The sequence below is a fragment of the Oculina patagonica genome, chromosome 7, assembly GCF_052425735.1.
Source record: "Oculina patagonica isolate OP01 chromosome 7, crgOcupat, whole genome shotgun sequence".
NCBI lineage: Eukaryota > Metazoa > Cnidaria > Anthozoa > Scleractinia > Oculinidae > Oculina > Oculina patagonica.
The window spans coordinates 4,528,318-4,554,018 of record NC_135764.1 but is presented as its reverse complement, the minus strand read 5'-3'; the positions used below and the strand labels follow the sequence as shown (position 1 = coordinate 4,554,018).

Below are 25,701 nucleotides of genomic sequence, written 5' to 3'. Positions count from 1 at the left end.
CAATCCCTGAATATCTGAGCTAAATATTTAAATGAAGAACGATTTAATTTCTTTCGATCAGTTATCTTTAGACTATATTCAGACTTATAGTTTTATTAGTCGACTGCATAGCTTGTTGATCTTGTTTTTTTATGTTCTAGCGTTTTTTCTTTTCATGACCTATCATGCAGTATTGCTATCTTCACCTAACCTTTTTTTCAAATACCCACTAACGTTGAAACCAAACTTCCTCAACCTTACCCCCTCCCCAACTTAAAATTCAGTCACCATGGTAACAAGCAACTACTGTGGTCCACTTTTATAATCCTAAGTAATTTGTCAGATGACGTGGAAAATTAAATAATTTCACTACCCAATATTGTTCATAAAAAGATTTACATTAACATGTGTTTCATTTTATTAGTCACTTCAACTTTTCTGCCAAGAGTAACAAACAAAATTACTGAATGCAAAAATCGCACTTTAAAGACAACGCTCCTAAACAGACGGACGGTAAAGGAGTCTTACTATAGGTGTCTGTATTATAGAACAAGGGTGCTCTGAATACGTAACAAACATTATACATATTCTATTGACATGGTCATACTTTGTACATAAAACTTCAATTATCAATAGGTCAACATATGCAACAAAATGTACACTAACCCACCCCACCCCTACTCAACCTGTAATGTCACGAAATAATCCGCGGTAAAGGGCGTTATGTCCATGTTTCTAACTACATAATTATCTAGAATATCCCTCTGTTTTCAAAGTTTACATACAAGTTGAACAATTTAACACTACAAGAGTCGAGGTAGAATTGATAAAAGAGATCGTCAGTTACGTAACAACTTTGGTATTGGCAAAAACAAAACTTGAAAAAGACGAAAACCTTTGCAATGCCATTGTGAGATGCAGCTACTATTGACTATTCTCATATATACATGTACATTATCACAAAATCATTAATAAATAGAACTCACAATTGACCAGCTCCCAGTCGCTTTAGAGCGATTTTTGACTGAGTGTCGTAAAACCAAAGTAATCACTCTGGCCAATCACAAAACGCACAGGCAATCCAGTGAACCAATCAAAACTCGAAGCGCATACACTAGCCGGCACGAAGCGCGGGAAAACGTGTGCGAGCGAGTCGCGATCGTTTGTTGTTGTTGTTGTTTTTTGATTGAATGAGAAAGTGACGCGAATTATTTAAACCAATCACAACGCGTAGCTGTGCAACACCGACGCAAATGCGAATTACTTTCGACTCTCAAGTAAAAATCGCTCAATAACTCAATGACAGAGTGTTTGCACCAACATCAGTCACAGAGTTCATGGATTCGTTCTGTTAAAGCTTGATATTTTTTAGGCTTACTTTGCAATTTCTTAACTTTTAGAAAGTTGGTACGTAACTGCGAAAATTTTTTTTCTTTTCTAGTAAACATTGTTAAAAATTGCCTTATACAATCAAGTTGTTCTGGAAAGTTTTTACAACAAAACTATAGTATGAGCTTACAATTTGACCCTATATTAAATGCAAGCGTCTTTTCATTTTTTTTTTTAACCTGGTTTATTTAATGTGAACAATGTCAAACGCGGTATAAACCCCCAAGTAAGAATTTAATTTGTACAACATATCCAATATTTATTATAATCGCCTAAGCAGTCACTTCTTGCTGCTATCCTGGTTTCACCCTAGGGCGACAAGCTCTTTTTACAACTCGCGAACCTTTTTTGCTTCCCTTACGAGACCAGAACAAAACCTCTTCAAGGTCAAAAGCACACAAGCATACCGCACCACTGATATCTTTAATACCTTAGTTACCTTGTACCTCGCCTAAGAAAACACTCGTATTTCGCGCTTTTCTTTCGCGCTTAATTCTACCCCGCTCGAGGAAGACGTCAGGGAATGACGTAGTGATGACGTAGCTCTACAGAGATCTGTGTATTGTCTCTGATTGGTCTTTACTTGCGCGTGAAAAATTTGAACCAAGCAATAACCAATAAGAAACAATATACAAATTTCTCCAGAGCGACGTCATCGATATGGCATTTTTCGAGTAAAATTTGAGATGTCTCTCGAGTGCGGGAAGAATTGAGCCTACGAAGAGAAACGACCGTTTTCCAGAGCTAACCCTGAACCGACAGTCACACAGCTCTCCGACTGGAAATAAATAGTTTTAGCTATAACTTAACTTGGCATGTCACCAACTCTTGTAGTTATTCGACCACCAAGCCTAGGACTTCGTCCCACATCGACATTGACCTTCCTCGCGCTCGTCACGCTATCCCCAGACCCCTCTCTATCACTCCGAGGTGGGTTTGACCGTGACGTTGTCTTGTCTGCTGCGATGGGTGGTAAGCGAATTGCTGACCCTCTGCGAGGGGGCACTTCATCCTGGCTTGTTTCTAATGACGTTACCGAAGTCACAGAAGCTCGCTGTCTGTCATTGCGCGAATTAGTAGAGTCCGTACGGTCTCGTGAGACCACCTTTGTTTGGGTATCTGGTGAGTTCGAAGCGCATCTAACATTTACAGTAACCCTTGAATGTTGGGTAGACACGTTTGAAGTATTTAGCTTCTCCTTCTCTTTTTCCCCACGTAGTTTGAACTCTCGGAGAAACGCCTTGGTTGCTCTTCTGCCAGACTAGAGAAAATAAAGCGCAATCAAAGCGATATGTTATTTCTCCATACAATATTAATGCATTTCCAAGCATACAAGTGATGAGAATACAGAGATTATCAAAAAGCGTATATTGTCGTAAAGCGCCACAAAATTCACAGAAGTAACATAAAAGGGGCTAGGTAACGGTATTTTTGGTAATTCTCTTTATTTTTGTTTATTAAGGACTCTAAACGTCAAATTGGCAGAGCAAAAGTCTTTTATTGGCAAAATCACGGCCACATAACAAACAAGGGTGATTTTCGAGCATTGTAAATGACACTTTCATACTAATTGAGTCAATCTTGAAAAACGTCGGCCCGACGTTTTTCAAGTTTACCCGAACGCAATCCGTTTTAATCTTCTCGAATTTTGCTCATCCATGCCCCTTTTTGGCCTTTCTGTATTAATTTTTCTTATGAGTTCTTCTACAGTTTTAAGCCGTTATTGTGATATTTCGGTTAATTCTATGACCAGTTGGTCAGTGCCGATACTTGTATTGCCTAAAACTGCGTGACATAGCCCCTTTTAAAGAACATAAGGCACGCTCAGGGGGGGTTTTATTTGGGGGGCTGAGGGACGTGATTGGCCGTTCCGATGGTTGCTGCAGGGATCTGGGGCCCCGAGTTTTTAATTTTAAGCAAATAATCGATATCTGACACCACCAGATGAAAGAACTTGGTAAGATTGGTCATTTGACCAAGTTTGACGCTTTTAGGATGAACAGAGACGAAGTTATGGGCCTCGAAACATGGTTAAAAATCCATACAAACGTCTATAATTTTGAGACAGCGTCACCCAAAACCATATAAACTCTTAAATTTTTTATGATTTTTGTGATACTCTTTAAAATGAGCAAACATAGTGATTTTCATCTTAGTTTCTTTCAAATAATGGGTCTTTGGCAGGGGATTTTACAGCTGTCACAAAACGCGATAAATAATTTTAAGAGTTTATATGGTTTTGGGGGACGCTGGCTCACAATTAGAGACTTTGTATGGATTTTTAACCATGTTTCAAGGTCCATAACTTCGTTTCTGTTCGTCCTAAAAGCATCAAACTTGGTCAAATAACCAATCTTACCGTGATCTTTCAAGTGGTGGTGTCAGATTATCGATTACTTAAAATTTGAATTGCTCGACAAACACACATACTTCACTGACGGATTACCAAGGACACGGCGACTAAGAGATTCTGAAAAAATAATTCAACAAAGGCTCCCAGGTTGTAAATTGTGAGCTGGTCGCTTACGAGAGTGGTCGTAAGAAAAGCTTGGACCTGTACAAATTTCATTTTTGGAATCTATTTCTTACCACGATCACTTTTATGATCGACAAGGTCACCTGAAAGGGCTATGCAAAAGGAATGTCTATTTGCTCGGAGAGCTTAATAATAAGACTAAAGAGGTCTTACTTCGATGAGGAACAGTTTGTCCGCAGGCTCCAGGTTGAAGTCGTTTGTCTCAATGTAGTCAGTATCTATACCAATTGTTCGCTCGACGTCCTTTTTCTGTAGGAAAGAAGAAAAAGACGAGAAAAATGTCACTCTTCCGTACGACATTACAGTTGCCCAAATCAAATCTGCTCTAGTAAATGGGTAACTAATTATCACTTACCTCTACATAAACTCTTTTAACGTTAACAGATAACGCAGTCTTATATGAAAATAAAAAAGAATAGAAAAATGTTAAAATACATAAAATTATAACACAGCCAAATAGTTTTAAAGAGATGTTCCCAATAATTATTGTTTTAATAGTCGGCGACTTTTAACACAACTTTGAGAACATCGAAGCAATACATGAAGAAGAATACACACAAGAAGCCCACAGGAAGCGCGACAATAATAGTTTGATTCTGTTGTAGAACAGTACTTGACAAATGATAGAAACCCATTACGACGTAAGGATTACTTCGATAGCGAGGATAAATTACATGTACGTAACACAAGTACATCGATAAACTTGAAAAGATTCACCCTCATTGATTTTCGAGTTTGTTCCGGCAAATTCCTTAATAGAAACTTTGCAAAATTCTATCTTCAGAGCCAGTTTATAAAGTTTTTATTAAGCAGTTGGTGCATGAGTTAAAGTTTGAGACGAGCAGCCAACAAAAGTACGGTCTTCACTAACTTACCTGTAATGTCTGTATAAATTCTCCTAAATGTTTGATGTCCTTTCTAGCGTAGCCCAAGAATCGGGTTTGCAGGTTTACTCCCTTTTTCTCAATGAAAGCCATTAACTCTTGAAACGTGATCTGCGGAAGAAGGTAAATGATAGATGATTTTTTTCAGTGAAACTTTGACGTCGTCTTTCGCTGACTGCTACACCACCATAAACTTCCAAACAATTCCTTGGAATTATTTTTGTTCAAAAGGCTCCTAGGTGGCTCACCATCGGAAAGAACTTTCCGTTTCAAAGATGGTGTTGTGAAGCTTACCATTATTTTTAGAACTGAGCAGTTTTAGTTTACGGTCATTAATTATCATTTTGTAGCTACCGTGCGAGTCTTGTGATTTAAGGACCCGACAGCCCACACAAAGATTTCAAGCTTTGTCTTTATAGTTTATCAAGAGCTTTTAGCTCTGAACAATATCTTCCATGGCGGTCATGTTTGGGTTTGTCTGCCGACCTTGGCTTGGACCTCCATGAAAGTTCCTGTTATAGTTTCGTGACCTTTTAGTTTTAGTTCTTCCGATGTTGTCATTGGACATTTGCTCTCCGTTTTGATTATTTATGAAGGTCTGTGTTCGTATTTACTTTCTTAAGTCTCAGAATTGTCTCGAGTTATCCAAGGTCACCAAGATTCTTACCCAAACATGTCTATAATTCAGACCATTGATGAACCGTCCTAATCGAGCTTGTACGATTAGAATAAGAAGTAGAGACAGAAGCAGCAGTAGAAGTTCTACAGTAAGACTTTAGGTCAATGGTGGCTCTCGCTTAGCATGGTTAACTCAGCTAAATCCCTAACGTCCCAACAAGTTGATGGAGAACCGGTTTTTCAATTTGGTGCAGAATTCGACATATCTGGACGAGGATTTTTATTTCTTGGCAGACAAGCTTCTTGAAGAAATTGTGAGTGGAACAATGACTCATTTCGTTAAAATTGCAAACGCAATTTAAGTATTTCAATATGTAACTTTAATTGGATTTCATTTAGTCAGTAAAGGTAGCGAGCTTCAGTTTATCATGTAATCATTATTGTTACTGCCTTTGATGTACTAAAGCTTACATGTATCTTCAAAAAATGAATGTGCATACAAGAATACCGCCCCGGCCCGGTTGAAATCTCTAAACATTACGATACGAAACACAAAAAAGCCCTGTAGTCATCGAACGAACAGAAGTCTCTATACCGTAACGATCTAAACTCAGGTTAAAATAACGGAGGAGAAAATGCTGCCTTTGCAATGACATCTGCAAATGGTAAGATATTCAAGTCTTCTCGGATAAGGACGAGCCCGGCCCGTCTCCTGCATCTTGAGTGTCACGGTCAGCAGGGGACGTAAAAGAACCCGCACACTTATCGTAAAGAGTAGGGCATGGAGTTCCCGGTGTTGTGGTCTGGTCTTTGCCCGTTGTACTGTGCGTACTGTTGAAATGCTCGGACACATTAGCTATATAAAGCTACTCTTCAAATCCGACGGTAAATAAAAGTGATGTATGATGATTAAACAAGCTCTATAGTGGAGAACCTCTAATATGACTAAATTGATTCGTTTTTTTAGTAGCTCAGTGCTCTTTTAATAAGCCCCTATGCAAGGTATCCAATTGCATCTGAAACATATCAAGTCTCTCTTACCTCCCCATCCTCGTCCGTATCTAGCTCTTCAAAAGCTGCTTTGTAATCCGCATCAGGACCAAACAACAACTCCGCATCATCCTTGGTAAACTCCATAGGCTGTATTTGACATGAAGAATGTTAATGTTGTAGTTTCAAACTAGTTTGATGTGTATTATTTGTTACCATATTCCTTGTGCGAGGCGCGGTGACCTAATGGTTAGCGTGCAGAACTCCGGATCGAGCGGTCTGGGTTCGAGCCCTGGCCGGGGTCACTGTGTTGTGTTCTTGGACAAGACACTTTACTCTCATAGAGCCCCTTTTTTCACCCAGATGTATAAATGGGTACCGGCGAAATAATGCGGGGGGGGGGGGGGGGTACCCTGCGATGGACTAGCATCCAATTCAGGGGGGAGTGGAAATATTCCTAGCTTAATGCTACAGAAACCGGGATAAGCTCCGACAGTATGGGCGGCGTGGCTCGAGGCTTCCCTTATTACCATAATCTATAAACAAAGAAATTTCAAGTTTTTAACATTGTGTAGGTACATGTAGAAGCCCTATGCCTTTTATTCTATTCTTGATCGATCGCAAAGAGATAATTCTCGTCACATTCGTGATTTCCTTTATCATAATAATAGTTCACCAAATGATGAGCTCAGGAAAAACACGATTCTTTGCTACTTGTATCGAAATTGCTTCGCTAAGATGGTATCTTTGAAAAAGGTTTTTTACTTACATTCTTGAAGACTCCTCTTAACTCTTTTAAATTAATAATGCTGTCTTCGTCTAGATTGTTTCGTTGTAGTTCCTGTAAGTAAGAAATTATTACTCGTTATATTGCGTTATTTTATCTGGCTAGATAGCTTAAGTATCTGAAGCACCGACTGTTAAAAGAACAGATAACGCTATCCACCACATAATCACTATCCGGTGGATAAGTGTATATAACTAAGTACTAGATAACGGTTCCGGTTGAGAATGTTACGATAATCCAGCGTTTCAACAAGCTGGAGGAAGGTTGTTATCCTAAGCCAGTTGGTGTCAAACCTTCAATGTGAAGTTTCCACACTGAAGAGTAGTTTTCTGTTAACACATTTGAGAGTGCATTTTTATCCCGCGGATACTGTTAATCTGTTACCCTCCCCTTTCATAACCCATAGAGACTCTATGGCACCGAGTTTCAGGTTTAAGGGAATAACAGTGAATGAAATAAAAGCAAAACATGTACATACCGCCATAAATCTACCAACAGCTTTCACCATCGTTTGATGCTCTTGGTGCATCATGGCTTGTTGATGTTGCAATTTAAGTCTTTGTCTGAAAAGTGACGAGAAAAAGTTATCAAGTTCGTGTGTGTTTCCATATCAACTTTGTTAGCTACAGTAGCACTGTTTCTAGTAAAGTTAACAGATTGTCAGAAAAACGTACTTACATGTGTATAAGCTATTGCATATTTGAAAGTTGCAGTGCACATATCAATATTAGATGTACAGTACATATACCGTAAATGCTCGACTTAGCCCTCCCCCCCCCCCCATCCCACCAAATAAACGGCATGCAGTGCATGCAGAAGCGATGACGTTTCACAAAGGGTCTAACATAATTGAGGGCGTGATAAAGACTGTTATCCAATGCAATGTTGGTGATTGTCTAAATCGCATAGTTAGGATATGATGGAATTCAAATAAATACAGAATTAACAGTAGTTATAAATTCACAGGCCAAGGATGCAAAGTTAATAATACATTTTCTTCGTAGATTTGCTCAATTGAACAACAGTAGATTGCGTCATATTGTAGTGTGTGACTTCCGATAAACGACATACGATACGCGGGAGTCAGCTTTTAAGCTGCGAGAAAGGTCAAATGGTCTCTTGCCCATCGCGGCCCTTATTATTATAGGAGTTAAAAATTTCTGTCTACTAATTCTAATAGATCCCATCATATGTAATTAGTCTCTTTCGTTTATACATTGTAGTGTTCCATTCTAACTGCACGGGAGTATTTTGCTTTTACGTTCTACGCGGCGATTTCTTGTTATCAAGTTAAACTTGATTTCTGTTCGACCGAAACAGACAAAAAGATCGGGTCGGTCTTGCGATGACAATAAGCGATTTTCTGACGTCATCGCTTAAAAAAAAGAGTTACGGAACGTATGATATACAAGACGTTACGGTCATTTATGTGACATAACAGTACGGATGTTCTATTAGGTCCTTTAACGTCACACAGGTTTACTTCTCGTTTCCTGGAGGGAAATATCCATGTGAGTGCATCGGTGCTTCACGTCAGTCTAGTAAGTTCCTGGTAAAACTTCGCGCCAAATCGCTGACTACTTGTTATTGCCTTAAACGTTCCTGGAATTACAGTGACTTTACCCACCGCCTGATTGAGAATGTCTTAAGAACATCAAGAACGTTTCAGGCTCAAGTTTCACAAAAGTAATTAGCTATTACAGTTTTTTTATAATTTTTATGTTACAGTGTGGGTTCACTATAGAAATAAAGTCATTTTGAGGCCGAAAATTGATAAACGAAATAAGCGCCCCCCCCCCCCCCCTTCGAATTAGCGCTCTCCTCTCGCTTCATGAAATTAAATAAGCGCCCCAGGTGCTAATTCGAGCATTCGAGCATTCGGTAGCTACATTTTGAAAAATGGGCACTTATTCAACGAAAAATGATTTTTTAGGGTTGTAAACGAAATTGGAAAAGTACTCTACTGTAAATTACTTATATCATAATGTAATTAATATTATTATATGATTATTATAAATTACTTTGCAAGTTTGGTGATTGGTGGTTTCGGAGGCTTGTTTCCCTCACGTTCTGTAAGTAGGGTCTTCATTAACTCCGTCTCAGTATGGGAAAACTATAACGAAAAGATACAATACAACTTAACCCTTTAATGCAATATTACTGTTAATAAATGTAACATCAACTTATTTGACCACTAGATTACTTTGTTGAATGACTTACCAACCAATCACAAAGCAACAAGGAAAATATTTAAGTTTTTTGACCATGTATAATACATGTTTTATCACTTACATGTACGTGCAGCACGTTTCATCACTTACCAAAACTATGCCTAATGTTTTTGTATTCCATGACCCAAACCTCTCTGACTTTTCAAAGAGTTTTGCAAAGTCTTCCAGAGGTTGCAGTTTCTTGAAAAACGTGTCTTTAGGGTCCATGGAGAGCCACCAACCTTGAAACAAATGAGCAAGGTGCATGCATGTCAGCAGGGAGGAATGCCAGTGCTTTGTAAGTAAAAACGTAGCTTCAGTTGTTTTCTATATGCTTTGTACGGGCTAGGTAGCAGCTCTCAAGAAGGTCTCACATGAATGAATCACTACCCTTCCAAGAGAGTACAAGTCTGTGTCGAGCCAAGTGGCCCATGCAGCCGGAGCTTATTCCAGTTCCCGTAGCATTGAGCGACTAGGAGTATTTCTACTCCCCCCTGGAAGGGATGCTAGTCCATCACAGGGTTACATGTACCTCTCAGCATTAAATTCGCCGGTACCCATTTATACACCTGGGTCAAGAGAGGTACTATGAGAGTAAAGTGCCTTGTCCAGGAACAAACAGAATGACCGCGGCTTAGGCTCAAACTCGGACTGTTCAATCTGGAGTCTAGCATACTAACCATTATACCACCGTGCCTCCCATCAATAATAAGGTTATTTATCACTTTTTTATTCTGTCACCTCCAAGCACTAAATACATACCATCAAATGCATGAATCGGGTAATTGCACAAAAGTCCACCGTCAACGTAGACATCTTCATAGTCATTGTTTATTTCACGTACGCACTGGAACACGCCTGAAATACAATCAACTTGTTACTAAAAAATGGACACCAGTATGCAGGGCTGTCGATCGTTTAGTTTTTAAGCAGCTGTTACATTGAAGTTATCACCCATTCTGTACGTATAGCCTTTTGCTTTGCATACAAGTGTAACATAACACCAATCAATATCTTCACCTGTAACATTGAGTGAACTCAGCTGTAACAGGTGTTATGGGTTACGGCCCTAAATGACAGCCCTGAGTATGTACTAAATATTAAACACATGTAACTGCAGGTTTAACTTAGCTCCCATTTGGTAAAACAGTCAATTACTCATTCACTGCGTCAATGTAATCGCTATTAATCGTTCACTAATTTTGTAGTAGCTCGCTAAGTCATTTGAGAGAAAAGGAGAAACTGTTTGTACTCTTCCTAACACTTGCAGAAACACAAGCTGTATTAAAAAATATTAAAACTATTAATAATTATTGTAATTACTGGTAATACTAATATTGATATTTAATAATATTTATAAATATAATCATTAATAACATTGATATTAAAATTAATAAAAGTAGTAATAATAATAATTTTATATAGCAATAATAATAAATTATTAACTCTTACCGTCTGTAAATGACAAAATATTAGAGCAGTTTTCAATTGAGTGTCGTAAAACCAAAACCAAAGTAATTACTCTGGCCAATCACAAAGGACACAGACAATCCAGTGAACCAATCAAAACTCGAAGCAAATACATGTAGCCGGCACGAAGCGCGGGAAAACGTGCGCGAGCGAGTCACGATTGGTTTTGGTTTTAGTTCTGATTGGCTGAGAAAGTGGCGCGAGATTTTTAAGCCAATCACTAAGCGTAGCAATGCAAAACCAAAGCAAACGCAATTAACTTTCGACACTCAAGTGAAAACCGCTCTTATATCAGACCACATTTAATTTAATAATTATTGACTTACCTGGGAGCGCAACTGACATTCTAACAGCTCTTCTTATTGGTGTATTTGGTGTTGTCTTGGGATGAAAGTATTCCACCGACATCTGGTTCAAATTGGTGACAACTATGCAGAGTTCTTTACCAAATCTTTCCCAAACCTACATGTGCATGCATTGAGAAAAAATCATGAATTTATTGGGTTGATTTTGTAAGCTTTACAAAATTTGTGATTTTTAAACAGGAATTTTCCAAAGTTATCCAATCTCTTTTCATCAGTTTTTTAGCTGTTTTATTGCCCTTCTTCAGGTCTTGCATAACAACATTTATCTATTGGGATAACTTCGTAAAAGTGTTCATTTTAGAAATGGTCTGATGTATGGTTTGTAAGTATGAAGGTGGAAGTTTCAAAAAATAAAGCTTAAAATATACTGCCCATTTTCGAGAAAAAAAAAACATGTTCTAATTGGGTATCAAATTTTGCATGATTCATCACTACACTTCAAAGTTTGAAAGAGTTTTAGACAGCATTCGATTGATCACAAAAGTGAACTGGTGATAAATACCACTAAATTTATTTTGCAGCCAAAATTCCTTAAAGTATTTTAAACTGGTGCAGATTAAACCCTTTTGCAGCTAAGTTGTTAAGTTTGGACTTTGTTTCGCTAAACCATTGGAATAAAACACGATAAAAATAAAAGTTACAAAAATGCTATGTTTAGCAAGGCATAATGGTGCAACAGCCGAGAGTCTGGCACTGTCCGCTTCCTATAAAAATAACTTTCCGTAAAGACCTGTAAACAGTTCAGTTTCATCCTGTTAACAAATATAGAAGACTTGAAATCTTTAAAATGTTTTTGCTGTGTAATAAAGTTTCATTTGATCAAATTTCTGTAGTCTTCTGTTGGCATAAAATTTATTTTTCAGCAATTAAACTTCATGATTGCTCATGTGAAACATTGTCTGAGACCCCTTCAAACTTTTAAGATTGATGACGCAACATGCAACGTTTGATACCCAATTAGAACATGTTTTTTCATGACACATTGACGCTTAGATGCAATGGACAGTATTTTGCATATAAATAAATATTATAATAGTTCCAATAGCTCTAATTATATAAATAATAAATTAAGATTAGCGTCACTGACCCTGTTTTAGAATAATAATATTTTTAAAAGAGCTTACTCCGCATCTTGAAAAGACTGGCAAATTTTTGTTTATTTTTTGGTTTATTCTCCTTTTTTGGTGTTTTTCTAGCATAGAAAACTATTATTTTGAGTACTTCTTCACTTTCAAAGTAATTCAGACATATATCAAGAAAGTAACTGCATTAGAGTGACATAGCTCCTTTAGGCCCATATTAATTGCCCCATGCCTTGAAAATTTAGTTCAACCTTCTTCCTCATGACAAGATAAGAATCTCTACCACAGATGATCAATATTAATTACTGTCATTAGTATATTATATATTTGCTGCTTCATTGATTTTCTTTTGTCAATGTTAAACAAAGAACTCAAAGAAGAGATGATGTTGTTAGCAAGACGCCTGTAGCCATGGGAGTTAATTACTCAAACATTAATTTGAAAGCAGGCAAAACAAAATAATTTAAGTACTTTTGTAGAATTTTATATCAAAGCATAGTTACATTCCAAAACCAAACAAATATCTGATAGAACATCAGTTTGAACATTCTCAATTCTACAACTCTCAATTCTCAATAATTAATTATTGTTGTTCGGCGAAATATAATTAAAAGAGCTGATAGTAACATGATGCAAACTTTGATGACTAGATTTTCCTAGCAATGCACCCGATTCTGATACAATGTTACGCAGATACATGTTCAGCGGCTACACTTCACTCCTTAGAAATAATACAATACAATAGCTATATATGCACTGAAATTTCAAATGTTTATCAACTTTTATGTCACAGCATGAAATCCTGTGTTTATATTATGTCACACCTTGTTGCACACGCAACAGTTTAATGCAAATTATGATGCTAGACCTCTTAAATACAATAAACATCTAGCACGGTTGTTTAAAAGACACATAACACTATCCACCAGATAAATCACTTTCCCGCGGATAGCGCAGTATGTTTTGTCAACACTAATCCATAGCGATTTATTTGGTGGATCCACCCTCTGCACAACTGGACCCAGAAATATTTTAACCTATTTTTTTTTAATCGACTGACATGTAACTGCAGTCAAAGAAAAGAGTACCGGTAAATTTTCGTGCAATTTGCTAGTTTCCAATTTTTGGAAGAAAGATTTGGTGGCACATAATTTTTCATGAATTTAAATTTTTTTGTTTTTTTTGTTTAGCATTTCTTTTACAGTTTTAAATACACTGTAAGCTAACTTTCTTTTTTTCACAACAACCGATTTTGTAAAAATTTTGTATAATAAAAACTTAATATTGAAGACTTTCCAAAGCCATGCTGTTTTAGGCACTGTTTCAAACAAATCTTAGTCAAACTTAGTGTTAGCTGTGAAAGTGAAATACATGTATTCTTCTGACTAAAAATTATGCACATACAAATTTATGGAGACAAGTGAAGAAAAATTTGTTGACATCAGGGCCCTAAGTGGGGGGAGGGGTTAACATTTCAGTAAATTCTCCCAACTAGTTATATAAGAAATGTATGGAGACCAGTGAGGAGAATTTAATCTATGTTGACTCACCTCCTTAAAAGTGATATCACTATCACCTGTCCTCTCTTTGAGCTGTTCACCAAACCATCTCAACATTCTTTTGCCAGGATTCCAACCAAATCCTTTGAGCAAGTTTGGAAGAAGACTGCAATATCCACATGTGTGATCTTTGGGAAGCAAAATAAAAACACTTTTATGATGTGTTAGAACTGTTGTGTGTACTAGGACTGTAGCACCATAGTGATACAGTCAACTCCCTCTTAATGGACACCTCTATAAGATGGACACCTCTTTAAGACGAACACCTGGTGTTAGTCCCATCCCTGCCTTTTTCAGTCATTTTTACTGTACCTTAACTCCCTATAAGACATACACCTTCTCTAAAACAGACAGTTGGAGCTGGTCCCGACAGTGTCCATTTTTTAGAGCTAGAGAGTTGACTAAAACAGTAGTACATATTATTAAGTGAAAGTAAGGTTAAGATTAAGTCTGCATTTGAGCCTATGCTAGCAGTGTTTCAATCAAGACAGTGCTTATCTTTTGTTTTACAATGTAGTAACATGAAGTGACTAGAAGTTAACACCTGTTCTGACTCTCCTAGATGGGACACTAGTCCACTAACAGAGTTACCCCCAGGATTAAATTTACCAGTACCCATTTATACACGTCAGTGGATGATTATGGGTAAGAAACAACAAAATGATCCAGGACATTGCTCAAACTGGGGCCACTGCATTTAGAGTCTTAAGCACACTCCCAACAAGCAACTGGAGCACAAAGTTTTTTTCCCTTCAAAACTTAAATCATCTGTTCCCATCATGCCAAACGGTTTCTGTAGTCACAGATTGAGTCTGGAGGGGGTGACTAGCCCCCTGCAGAGCTTGAGCCCAAATTTGCCAGCTTGTTCAGGATTCCTGCCAGGCCTTTGAAAAAACACAGCTACTGTAGCAGTCTGAGGACGAATATCACTGTACTTCACCCTGACAGGCAGTCTCCTACTCCACTGTTGCCTACCTTCTCACAAACAAGGACGTTAGGGGTTGGTCTTTGGGAGGACACCTCTCAAAGACTAAAAGACTTATATAATCCGTTTTTAATATAAATGAAGGCATTAGGAAAAGTAAAAGACCATGTCTACTCAGAAGAAGTGAAATGTATACCCAGCTAGTATAGTACATGTACTGTAAGTGTATGATCTATTTTTGATAACATATCAAATGTTATTGAATGAATGCACACTCAGTGAGCTCACCAACTAAAATTCTTCGTAGATCCTGTTCCAGAAATTCCCTTAGCTCACGAGAGTCATAGCCCAGAGCTATAAGTGTTGCAATGATCGCCCCTGCACTAGCACCAGCCACTCTTTTGATGTTCTTCATAATACCAGCATTTTCCAATACCTGTCAGGTCAATAAATATAAGATTAATATCAGGCCTGACTGCTCTACACTGTAGCAGAGCCCGGGCGCCACAGGCAGCTTACTTTTGCCTTTGGGCGACTCATATAACTTTGCTATAATCGTGAAAGGTTTTAAGAGCTGGGCACCCAAGATTTCTTACAAAAGAGCCTCTTGGCACCCTGCCATTATTCTAAGAGCATAGCTTTGAATATGTGAGTGATCAGGTGGTCTCCCTGTGTCGACAGTCAGGTACATGTATGTACTTGTAAATGAATCTGTTTTCGAGTCAAATCCAAGCCCAAGTCAAAGATGCCTGAGCCATTGCAGAATGGTCAGCAGTAAACAAATAAAAATATTCCAAACTCCTCATGATTTAGAACAGCAGGAGATAACAGAGATAATGGAGATCATCATTAATTTTATCCATTTGAGTGGTTCATAAAGTAGGCATGAGAGATGATGTGAACTAATGGTTAGTGCACTCGGTGGCGGATCTAGGGGAGGGGGCCCCAGGCCCCCACCTTATTTTTAGGCTAAATAGAGACCCATATGGCCGAGAAAAATTATTTTCGAGAGCGGAAGGGACCTCCTTATTCCAGGGTCTGAATTATCGGGGGCCCCACTTATCTGAAGGTCTGGATCCACCACCGGCACTAAACTCTCGAGCAAGTTGTCCAGGTACGAACCCTAGCTAGATCAAGGTCGCTGTGTTCTGTTCTTGGGCAAGATGCTTTTCTCTTACAATGCCTCTCTCCACCCAGGCCAGTTTGAAGGGTACATAATGCTATCCAACAGATAAATCACTATCCAGTGGATACTGTAGTATGTTTTGTCAACACTTATCCACTCGATAGAGATTTATCTGATGGATAGTGTTATCCACCCTTTGAACAACTGGGGAGGAATTAAAATACAAACTCATTTCTTTTTAAGCTTTAGTTCAAAACTTTAATTTGTTATTTTTTTAGTTTCAGCACTTTTAAAAAACACATGTAGTAAATAATATTCAACTTACAAACAAACAATAATATTTAACATCAGAATATACATGTACATCAGACGCAATGGTAATCTAATGTCCTCGAATATAATCGCATACCTACAAATTACACGCTTACAGTATTTTGTTAAAAAAGATGTTGATCTTTGCATAATCTTCCTGATAAAAAATTAAAAACAATTGAAACCTTCGATTATTGATTTTAAGTCTGATTCATTAGTGTAATTGAACGTAACGTAAACTGAAAACTTACAGCAACTAAATCTAAGATCTCGCCAACTTTGCGAAATTTGTTGTTCAACTTGATCCCGACTAGATTCTGTACAGTATTTCATCACAGCACGTCAAATATTGACACACCGCTGAACGACAAAGAAAACTTTCGTCTGCGAGCAAGATTTTCAGAGAAAATCGATTTTAGATCGAAGAATTGAGGCGATATTTTCTTTTCTTCGACAGAATACTTAACAGCCACAAATTATACATTTATTTACTCAATTTAATTAGTTAACTGAACTCCCTACATGTTAATGAAGTGTTTCAATCAAAACTATAAGCACACTATCTTTGAAGGAGTAAATATCACAGAAGTTATGTTATCTTGAAGTCAAGACATTTCAAAACTTTACCCGGTATCTAAATATATAGACTTCAGATTAGTTCGCATTTATATTTTTCGCAGATTGAGAAGTCTTAGAATAACAGTGGTGTGAATTTTATAAGTTTGCGTTTAGAGGAATCAAAGAGCTAATTTACAACTTGCGAAGGAATTTACGATCATAAAAAAAAATGCCGTTGTCAAACAACATAAACTAAGAATAATATCGGGATAAACATAATCCCGGAAGCTCGAATGAGAAATCTGATCAAAGGGAAAGTTCCGTGAAAAATTCCTTGTGAACGCGCGCTCGCGGTAGCGAAGGAATCTCTGACCGCATTTGCAATTGTCAAAACAAAAGATCACAACAACACAAAATATAAGCATAAATACAGAAAAAAATACCTGTAGAGCACCAACATAAGCCATTCCCTTGTTCCCGCCACCTTCAAACACTAAATTCTCAAAAGGAAAGGAAAATCCCTTGTATATATCTTCTTCGTGCGAAGTGCTCCCTCGCCGAACTCTTTCCGTCGTCTCAGCAGCTTTGAGTGAACCAACACTTCCAAGCAACGTCGCCGCTTCGAAGAAACTATTCGGGTCCAAAGAAGTCGTAGAAATTTTCTTCGCTTGTCCATTAAGCAAGTCATGATGTTTCGCGTTCCCGTTCAAATTCCTATTCGCCATTCGAGGGATATTTGTAGGCTCGATTTTTCTACTCTCATGAAATTTTCTGGACGCAGAGAGCTTTCTCACGGCTCCGTTGATCACCCCATTAGCGTTGTGATCAGTTGTTCTGTGCATTGCCGGGGGAAACTATCCCACAATGCGTTGCGGAGCAGCCGCTGGCATCTGTAAGTAACAAGAGAGCAATTACAAGAGGCACAACTAACATTTTGCGCCAAAAATGTTACTTTGGCGCAAAAAATACCCCAGAGAAGACCTACACAACATTATTATAGGTCAAAATGTACTGTGCACTGTACGCTTAGTTCGCTTGCAGCGTGCGAGGTCAATTTTTCAGCTTGATTTTGAGGACCGTCTAGGCAAAGATTTCGGAACAGATAACTTACAACTATAAAATCTTAAATGAACACGCAAGAAACTGCTTGTCTACTCATTAACCTTTGCAAGAATAAGGCAGAACGCAGGAGAAATGGCAACGAAAACTTTTCTTTGACCACCCAAATTCGATAGCTAAAATTCACGAGCTTGCGTTATTATTAATCAAAGTGGTACAGTCGTGTTGACTCTCTGACGAATAAAACAGCAACTGTCACCTGGTCTATAGCTGATCCAATTCTTTCGTCTTGTGAATTGATCTGTTCATGGTGATAAGTGATTCGCGCCTTGCACACAATTCTGCTAATGTGAAACTACATTGTACACTGCACGCAAATTAGTGTGATGTAACTCGGTGAGAACCTGTAGCGAAGTCGTGTCGAGAGCTGGGATTGTCCACAGTTTTGTGATGTCCTTTGAGCCAATAATCGAAAACATAGACAGAACGATAATTTGAATGACAACACCTAAGGTCAAACACAAAAGAGATTGATTTATTAGTTTAAAAGTTGAATAGACTGGAATGTAAACACGTCGTCATGGAAACGCGCACATGAACAAATGCTGTGTAATCAAAGGCGAACGCATGTTTACCGAACTTCACAGACAAATAATTTTTTTTTCGGTGTTTTCAGTATTTTTTTTTCCTAAAAACACTAAAAGATATGCTATTGCTTTATTGTAGGTGGTACGACAGGTCGAGGACAAAAAGTGGTTTGGATTTTTTTATTGTGACATTTTCATTATTCATTGAAATCAAAGGCCGGTGCGGAAAATCAAATCAGTTGACAGTCGGTCGACATTTCCGGACACCCTTGTAAATGTACCATTGTCCATAAACTAACAAATAAGTTGCAACTCGCTTGAAACTTTAACTGATCCAATTTTTTTGCCTTTATCCTGTGTGGTTTTCGAATTAAAATCCTTCAAGCAGAAATGTTTACCTTAAAACCTGATTTGCATTGTAACTTAACTAATAAAGAAAATTATGTAACGATATTAATAGTTCTATACCCATGGGTACGAAGCCATTCAATAAAATCATACGATATTTCTCGTTTGTTTTCTAAGTGCATAACAATAGTGCACCTTTAAATAAAGGTTGCTATGACTTGCAAAATCAACAAAGAACGATATACGTAAGTAATCCAGGCAATTTTTATCTCTTTTGGTGGAGCTTTTGTGTGATTTCAGAAAAGTTTCGGACAGTGCAATTATCTTTCATTGAACAAAATTCAACGCTATCTCCAGCGCTTATAATTATAAATTTCTGTTTCAATTAACAGCCCATTAGACGTGGTAATGCGATTAAATTATACTCAATTTGTTAAAATCGTAAAATGGAGCGACTTTTTTTTCAAAAAAATAATAATACTTAACAGCAACCCAGGTGGGTTTTCAGGGACGGCGGAGCCGGGGGGCTGGGGGCTTTAGCCCCCCAGAATTTCCGAAAAAATAAAGACTTAAATTAAGAGAAGGGTCTTTTAAGCCCCCCCCCCCACTTCAAGTCACTAGTCAGCCCCCCCCCCACCCCCCCTCCCCCCCAATGGGAAAATTGCTCCGCCGTCCCTGGTTTTAAACTGAAGATCTATCTGCGGCGCTGTTTTGCAACCGCGTCCAAGTAAAGTACTAGGATAGCAGCTATGCGCAGCCTGCCTCAAGCGTTCGAGTCAGATCGTAAATGTAAAAATAAACTTCACACTAATGTTATTAGCGAAAACCATTTCGTCCTTTCATCGCACGATCGGGGAGCTTCTTCCCAATTTTGCCGAGGCTGTCAGATTCTAGTGAACGACTCAAAAACGAAGCATAAAAAAATGAGCATTCCCGAGTAAGATTTTCTTTTTTCCTCTACACATCTCCGCGCTTTCTTTCTTTCGATCTAGTTTTGTTCAAGACTCGACTACTAAAATCATTTATTTATCAGACCCACAATATCCGCCTTTATCAAGGAGAAACCCTCTGCAAGACTGAATAACAATGTAGAATAACAGATATCATATCATATGCAACAAAATTGTCAGAACTAACATCCGGATGAAATAGAAAATTTCGAGCCGAAAAAAATGAACTTTACCGGCTGCATGCGCTTTCTTAAAACTGAGAAATCACCGATACCTTTTGACAATGAGCCTCTGTAAACGTCCGGCTATTTGCTCAACAAATCGGCCTAACTTTGAAACAAAAAATTAGTTTGCTTACTACAAATATCCTCTATTTCCTTTGACGTAGAAATATCCGGCTTTGCGTTGACAATTAGCTCGGTGCGTTATCTTACGGCGGATTCTTTGATCTGTACATTTCAAATTAACTATATATTTTCTTCCATTTTACACTTTTTCTACAAAAGCCATCTGCGACAGTGCGCAAGGCGTATAGCTTCGTGTTTTACCTGAAAAGAAGGATATTTAATTTGTAACTGATTTCAAAGCGAAATTACGGTCAGAAAGAAAAGGTTAATGTAATCAGCTTGTATGGTCATAATTGCGTGTAGGCCTTTCTCGATTATGCTAGTAAAACTGGCATTTAATGCTACTGGAAATTCTCGCATAAAGCCAAAAAAATGCTAAAATAATGCCTGATTTCTTTAAAAAATGCCACTTGAATTCCAAAGAATACTTTGTTTTATTTCAAACAAAACGTACGAACTCTTACATTATATGCTCATATCAACAACAGGTGATACTTAATAATTGTTTGTTTATAAAAATAAGAAATTAAAAAAATATATTAATTTTTTTAAAAAAATAAAAATAAAAAAACACACACGTAAGTAACACAACACAAGTACACAAGTAACACAACGCACAAACAGTCGAAACAGACAGAAAACAATCAAATTAAGTAATCAAAACTGTGAAACTTTAAGATTATTTATCCTTCTGAGTTCTGAGTGCTGAAATCTGGATCACAGTCATGAAAAATGACAGAAAATGCTAGCAATTCTTTTTCAAGAAAAAACGAAAAAAAATGCTCGTTTTCCCAAAAAATGCCGAAGAAAATGCTAGCATAATCGAGAGAGGCCTAATTGCGTGTCGATCGCGGAATTTCTTTTCGCGCGAAATTTTAACCGGCCTGTTTTAGGGCTGTTAAGGAGAAATAAAAAACCTGGCAAAATATCTTGGTTCCGTTTCGGAAGCAATTGTCCGTTTTAAGGTTATCGGTCGGTCTTGCCTTTCTATTTTCACAAAAGGATTAAATTTTACATCTAGATTTAATCTGATGTACCATTAGACATGTTAGATATTTTTATCTCAATTTTGATTGGCTAAGCAGCCAACAAATTCGATGTTCTTTTTCCGCGATGCATCACGCAAGCCTAGCCTACGTGCAAGAAAACTCGTGCAAAGTACAAAGTAGAGTTGAAATGAATTTTTTCTCGGGAGGCTAAAAAAGGTGGTTAAGAAGGTCAAGGAGAGAACCGATCGAAATCTTAGCCACAAGATTGAAGATCTTTCGGTACTAAAGATGAGGGTAGCAAAGGGTTTATGCGTGACGCGTGAAAAGGCCAAAAATTAAAATGTGACGCGTGAAAATAGGGCAAAAATTAGACCGTGACGCGTGAAAATAGCTAGAAAAGGCAGGTGATTTGTGAATTCTGCTGTTTCAAGTATACGTGACACGTGAATTTGGTTAAAATTTGTGCGTGAAATGGGATGACCCCAACCCCTTCGCTACCCTCAAAGATAAGTGCTTTGTTATCCGGCAGAGATCAACGGAAGGCAGGGACGTCTTGGAGTGCAGGAGTGCAGTATGACTGAAATGAAAATGGCCGGAATAGGAAAGTGACTGATTATCGAGCTCTTTTTGGAACTGTTTAGCCTTCACTAAGCCATTTACTAAACAAAGTGCAGTTTAGATGTATAGCTTTGTATATCGTAACAAAGATTTTATTGGATTGCGTTTGCCGGTTTTCGCAAGATATACATTCAGTCGGTAGCTAGTTCAGAGTTAGTTAGGCCAGTTGGAGAAATCTTTCCAGAGAATAGCTTCTCAGAAAAGTACTGCTCAATCCAATTGCTTTCATTTTGAATGGTTCTGCCCACTGGGGCTATATTTACAGAAAAAAAGTTCGAACCCGTTTTGCAGACATTTTGCACAACACATTATGCAGATCACAAGAAAGTTCTGCTCAATAGTTTATTTGAATGGTGACACACTAGAGTTTCATTTGCAGACAAAACAGAGTTTAAACCATCTTCACCAATGTCATTTAATATAATAGCGCCACATGAAAGTACTGCTCAAGAGCTTTTAAAATCTGACTGCATGGTCCCACGTTAGCGCTTCATTTCAGACAAATTAAAAAGAGTAAGAACCATCTTACTCTACAAAGCTATGACTGTAATAAAATGCATGGATGAAAGTACTGCTCAGTGGCTTCACTTGAATTCATTCGAATGCTTTTGAAATAGCTTTTAAAATTTGAATGGCCACACATTATACGAACCATCTTATAAAGTGCTGTTGCACAGAGAAAGATCCGCTCAGGGGCTTCATTTTAATATTTATAGACAAATAATAGCACCACCTGATCTGAAAGTACTGCAGATGCTTGATTAAAGAGTCACACACTGGGGTCTCGTTCAAAAGTATGAACCATGTTTTAATACGTATTTTAAAATAGGCACCAAGTGAAAGAACTTCCCAATTTCTTCATCTGAATGGGTACTAGAACCCAAAAGCTAATTACACAGCATTACAGCCTCTTTAGATCGAGCACAGAAATGATCAATATTACAATTATGATTAACTCGTTATTTCAGTAGAAAATAGAGGGACCGGATCTTCAAACTTGCGATAAAACTACATTGCTCTTCTCTTCAGGACAAAGAAGTACTCTCAAAGGTACTGTGAACGGAAATTCTTGAAATATTGAACTGCGTTTCCATTGTTTTCAACTTCACACCGCAGTTGTTGAGATAAAAAGCATTTAAGTTCTATAGATAGTCATATCTGGTCACTTTTAATCCCCCGGAACTGGGTGAGTCCTGTGTATACAAAACAAAGGGTGGATCAGTTAGGAACTTATTTTTTTAACAATTTCCGCCGATAACGATAATGATGTGACCCCGTGATCAGGAAATGACTTAGATTATCGAAGTTTAGTGTGCGGCGAATAAGTTTAGTGTGCGGCGAAAAGACAGCCCAGTCTTAGATCGTTTCATGATATCTGTAATGTTTGTTGCCGGTTAGTTGTCTAGTTGATATTCGTAGCAGCATGGAGTCGATATGTATTTTAGTGTCGATTTTATCGATTTAGTTTGCCTTTGCATGCCGGAAAATCCATTGCTTTAAAAAAATAATAATTAATCGAGACTCCGGTAATGAAAAAGTCGACCCCATCAGTTTCAAGGACCTTTAAGAGCTCTGGATCATGTACGAATAGGTCATTTCTTGATTTTTATTTATTTAAAGAAACGTCACACTTTTTCGCTCTCTTTTTTTGTTTTTGGAGATTAAAAGACAAAAGTCCGCATAATACAGACCGGTACGTATGGTCAGGTTTATTTGAATTGCGAGATTCATCAAACATTGCCTAATAAGTATTTTTACTGCATGGGACCCACTGATTGCCAAATTCCCGTCAAGACATGAGTTTCGGAGATTTAAGGTTAAGTTGGCGCGATTTAGACACTCGACCAAAATTTTGGCCGAAGATCATTTTACAGGAACCAAATTGAGGTTGCTCCTCGGGGTTGCACCATCATTGGTGAGGTTTCAATAAATTTGTGGTTATGTGACGTCTTTTTTGCTGTGATTGGTTTAAGCTAGGTTTGTTGAGCCTGTGATGTAGACCTGTGTAAACACGATTATGACGTCAGAAGTAATGCTAACTGCTTACACAACCTTATGTAAACAGAACGATTGGGATAACCAGCCATATCCCTGCGTTTGTGATTAGAAACAAAAAGTTTTCGAATTGTCCTATTTATAACTCATCCGAGGCTATGAAAACATTCCGCGTGTTTTCTACGCTGATTTGCGTGCCAAACTGCACGCGCTCCAACTGTTATTAAAATTAAATGTGGATACTCAAACATCTATGATGAAGTTCATACTACAGCAAGTTGTTTGGCTAGCGAAATATGTTTTATGTTTTTAACAAGCACAAGTGCGCTCTTCAATTAAACAATGCACTTAATTTAGCTTATGCACCAGTCAGCAAAGTCTAGGGGTATCGAATGGTCTTTTCGAGCATGTGAGCACAACGTTTTTTGTGTGCGAGCACGAGCTTTGACAAAAGTTAGCCTTGCGAGCAACGAGCACTTTTCAAAAACCTACATCCACTAAAAACCGAGCATGCGAATACTTGAACGTAAAAATTTTGTGACCACGAGCAAACGAGCACCCAAAAATTTGGCCAGCATTCCGAGCAGAAGCCTTAGCTTAGTTTGCGTGCACTGCGATATTTTGTGGGACCATTCATGACTTCTAAGTGTGCACGTAGGCTGGCTCGATTTAATTCAGGTACTTTAGTCACAATTCCGCGGTTGTGGCGTTGTCTTCGGACGATTCTTAAGTTTGTCACGATTTGTTCTATAATGTTCTACATCAATTCTGTCCAATACAACAAGAATTATTATTCTACCTGTTTTATTTACAACCCTCTGGAGATTATCTCGCAGTGTCAGACTATCTTTAATACAGCCAAACGCTCAAAACCGAAGCAAAAAGATAGAACATTAGGGAGATTAGGCGCCTCGGGTCATGTTCGCCATAAAACGCAAAATTTGGTCATTTCATGTTGTTGCTGCACCTGTAAAGGACGGCCTAATAATAATGTGTTAAGATGTAACAGATGTATAAACTAAGTAGGGAGCTTTTCAGCATTAAGAACTCGTAAACAATTTGCTTAAGTAGCGACGCTGCCCTGCCATGGTTTGCTTAATTTCAACTCTTTGTCATTCAATTTGCCGCCCGGGAATTACCGTGTTATAAGCTATTTTACAAAATGGATGACATATACTTACAACCTAATATTGCCCAAGATGAAAACTGCTCCCAGATAAAAGTCCGCTGAGGAAAAGTAAGCAAACGTGCATCAAATCACATGATGTTCCTTCATGTTTCTCGTCATAAAATGGTGTTAATGGGAGTCTTATTTTACGCAACAGTTGATTAAATTGTTGAGGTTAGATTTAAAAGTCAAGAGTGCATGTCTTAAAGCCTGCCTGTCCAACCATGGAAAGGATTTACTGTATTATGTTGTTTATGTTGTATCACAAGAACTTGTGGAATTTAGGCCACTGAATTGGCATTAAGCTTAAAAGTTACGTAAAAACATCGTCCGAAAGCCTATTTCCGTAACTTTCTGGCGCTGGTTTGATTCAGGTGTAAACGGTTGATGGAAGATTTGAAAGATGTCCTTTGTTTCTTTTATGTCAGAAAATCGATTAATGCGCCAATAATTTGGAACGTGCTTCGCGGTTTCGAAGTTATGATAACTGAGAAAAAATTATCTGGCAATATATAATTATGGAATTGTCTTTAAGTTCAGCAGTGTAGCCGACTGAGCTCTCGTAAGCTTATAATTTTACTGGGCCTGTAGTGAGTAGTTAACGTTGCTATTCTTGTTGGCGATAGGGGCAGTGTTCTATTTAACAAATAAAGAAGCCTCGACTGTGCTCTGTTCTGTTGTAAAGCACGCAGGAAGCGGCTAGAGCACGAAAGAAGTGTAGGGTGAAACGCGAGCCGTAGGCGAGTGTTTCTCCCTACTTCTTGAGTGCTCTAGCCGCTTCCTAAGTGCTTTACAACCAGGGGGGCCAAAGACTCGCGGATTTTTCGTGTTACCATCATCGTCGAAAATT

General features: G+C 38.0%; 1 protein-coding gene across 3 annotated transcripts; it reads right to left on the bottom strand.

The window, feature by feature from the left end:
• Window positions 1-384: 384 nt before the first annotated feature.
• LOC144660159 (uncharacterized) lies at window positions 385-24,986 on the bottom strand. Of its 3 annotated transcripts, none has more exons than XM_078520739.1 (15): window positions 24,868-24,986; window positions 17,234-17,680; window positions 15,083-15,230; window positions 13,861-13,997; window positions 11,190-11,325; window positions 10,156-10,251; window positions 9,505-9,635; window positions 9,205-9,296; window positions 7,662-7,746; window positions 7,166-7,237; window positions 6,448-6,546; window positions 4,780-4,899; window positions 4,260-4,298; window positions 4,058-4,153; window positions 385-2,629 (listed from the first exon to the last, which is right to left on the bottom strand). In XM_078520739.1, exons 2-15 carry the CDS (start codon window positions 17,630-17,632, stop codon window positions 2,174-2,176), a joined length of 2,106 nt encoding a protein of 701 aa, XP_078376865.1. In that variant the 5' UTR covers window positions 17,633-17,680; window positions 24,868-24,986; the 3' UTR covers window positions 385-2,173. The 3 variants fall into 3 exon arrangements, with proteins under 3 accessions (XP_078376865.1, XP_078376864.1, XP_078376863.1); XM_078520738.1 differs by having other exon boundaries at window positions 24,865-24,977; XM_078520737.1 differs by lacking the exon at window positions 24,868-24,986 and adding an exon at window positions 18,109-18,371.
• Window positions 24,987-25,701: the final 715 nt, after the last annotated feature.

Excerpts from the sequence above, each read along its gene's own strand:
- LOC144660159 (XM_078520739.1), bottom strand. The coding sequence starts at position 17,632 with ATGCACAGAACAACTGATCACAACGCTAATGGGGTGATCAACGGAGCC. Across the intron at positions 9,636-10,155 it reads CCCGATTCATGCATTTGATG|GTTGGTGGCTCTCCATGGAC; the intron begins GTATGTATTTAG and ends ATTTGTTTCAAG. Across the intron at positions 7,747-9,204 it reads CCAATCACCAAACTTGCAAA|ACAAAGACTTAAATTGCAAC; the intron begins GTAATTTATAAT and ends GTCACTTTTCAG.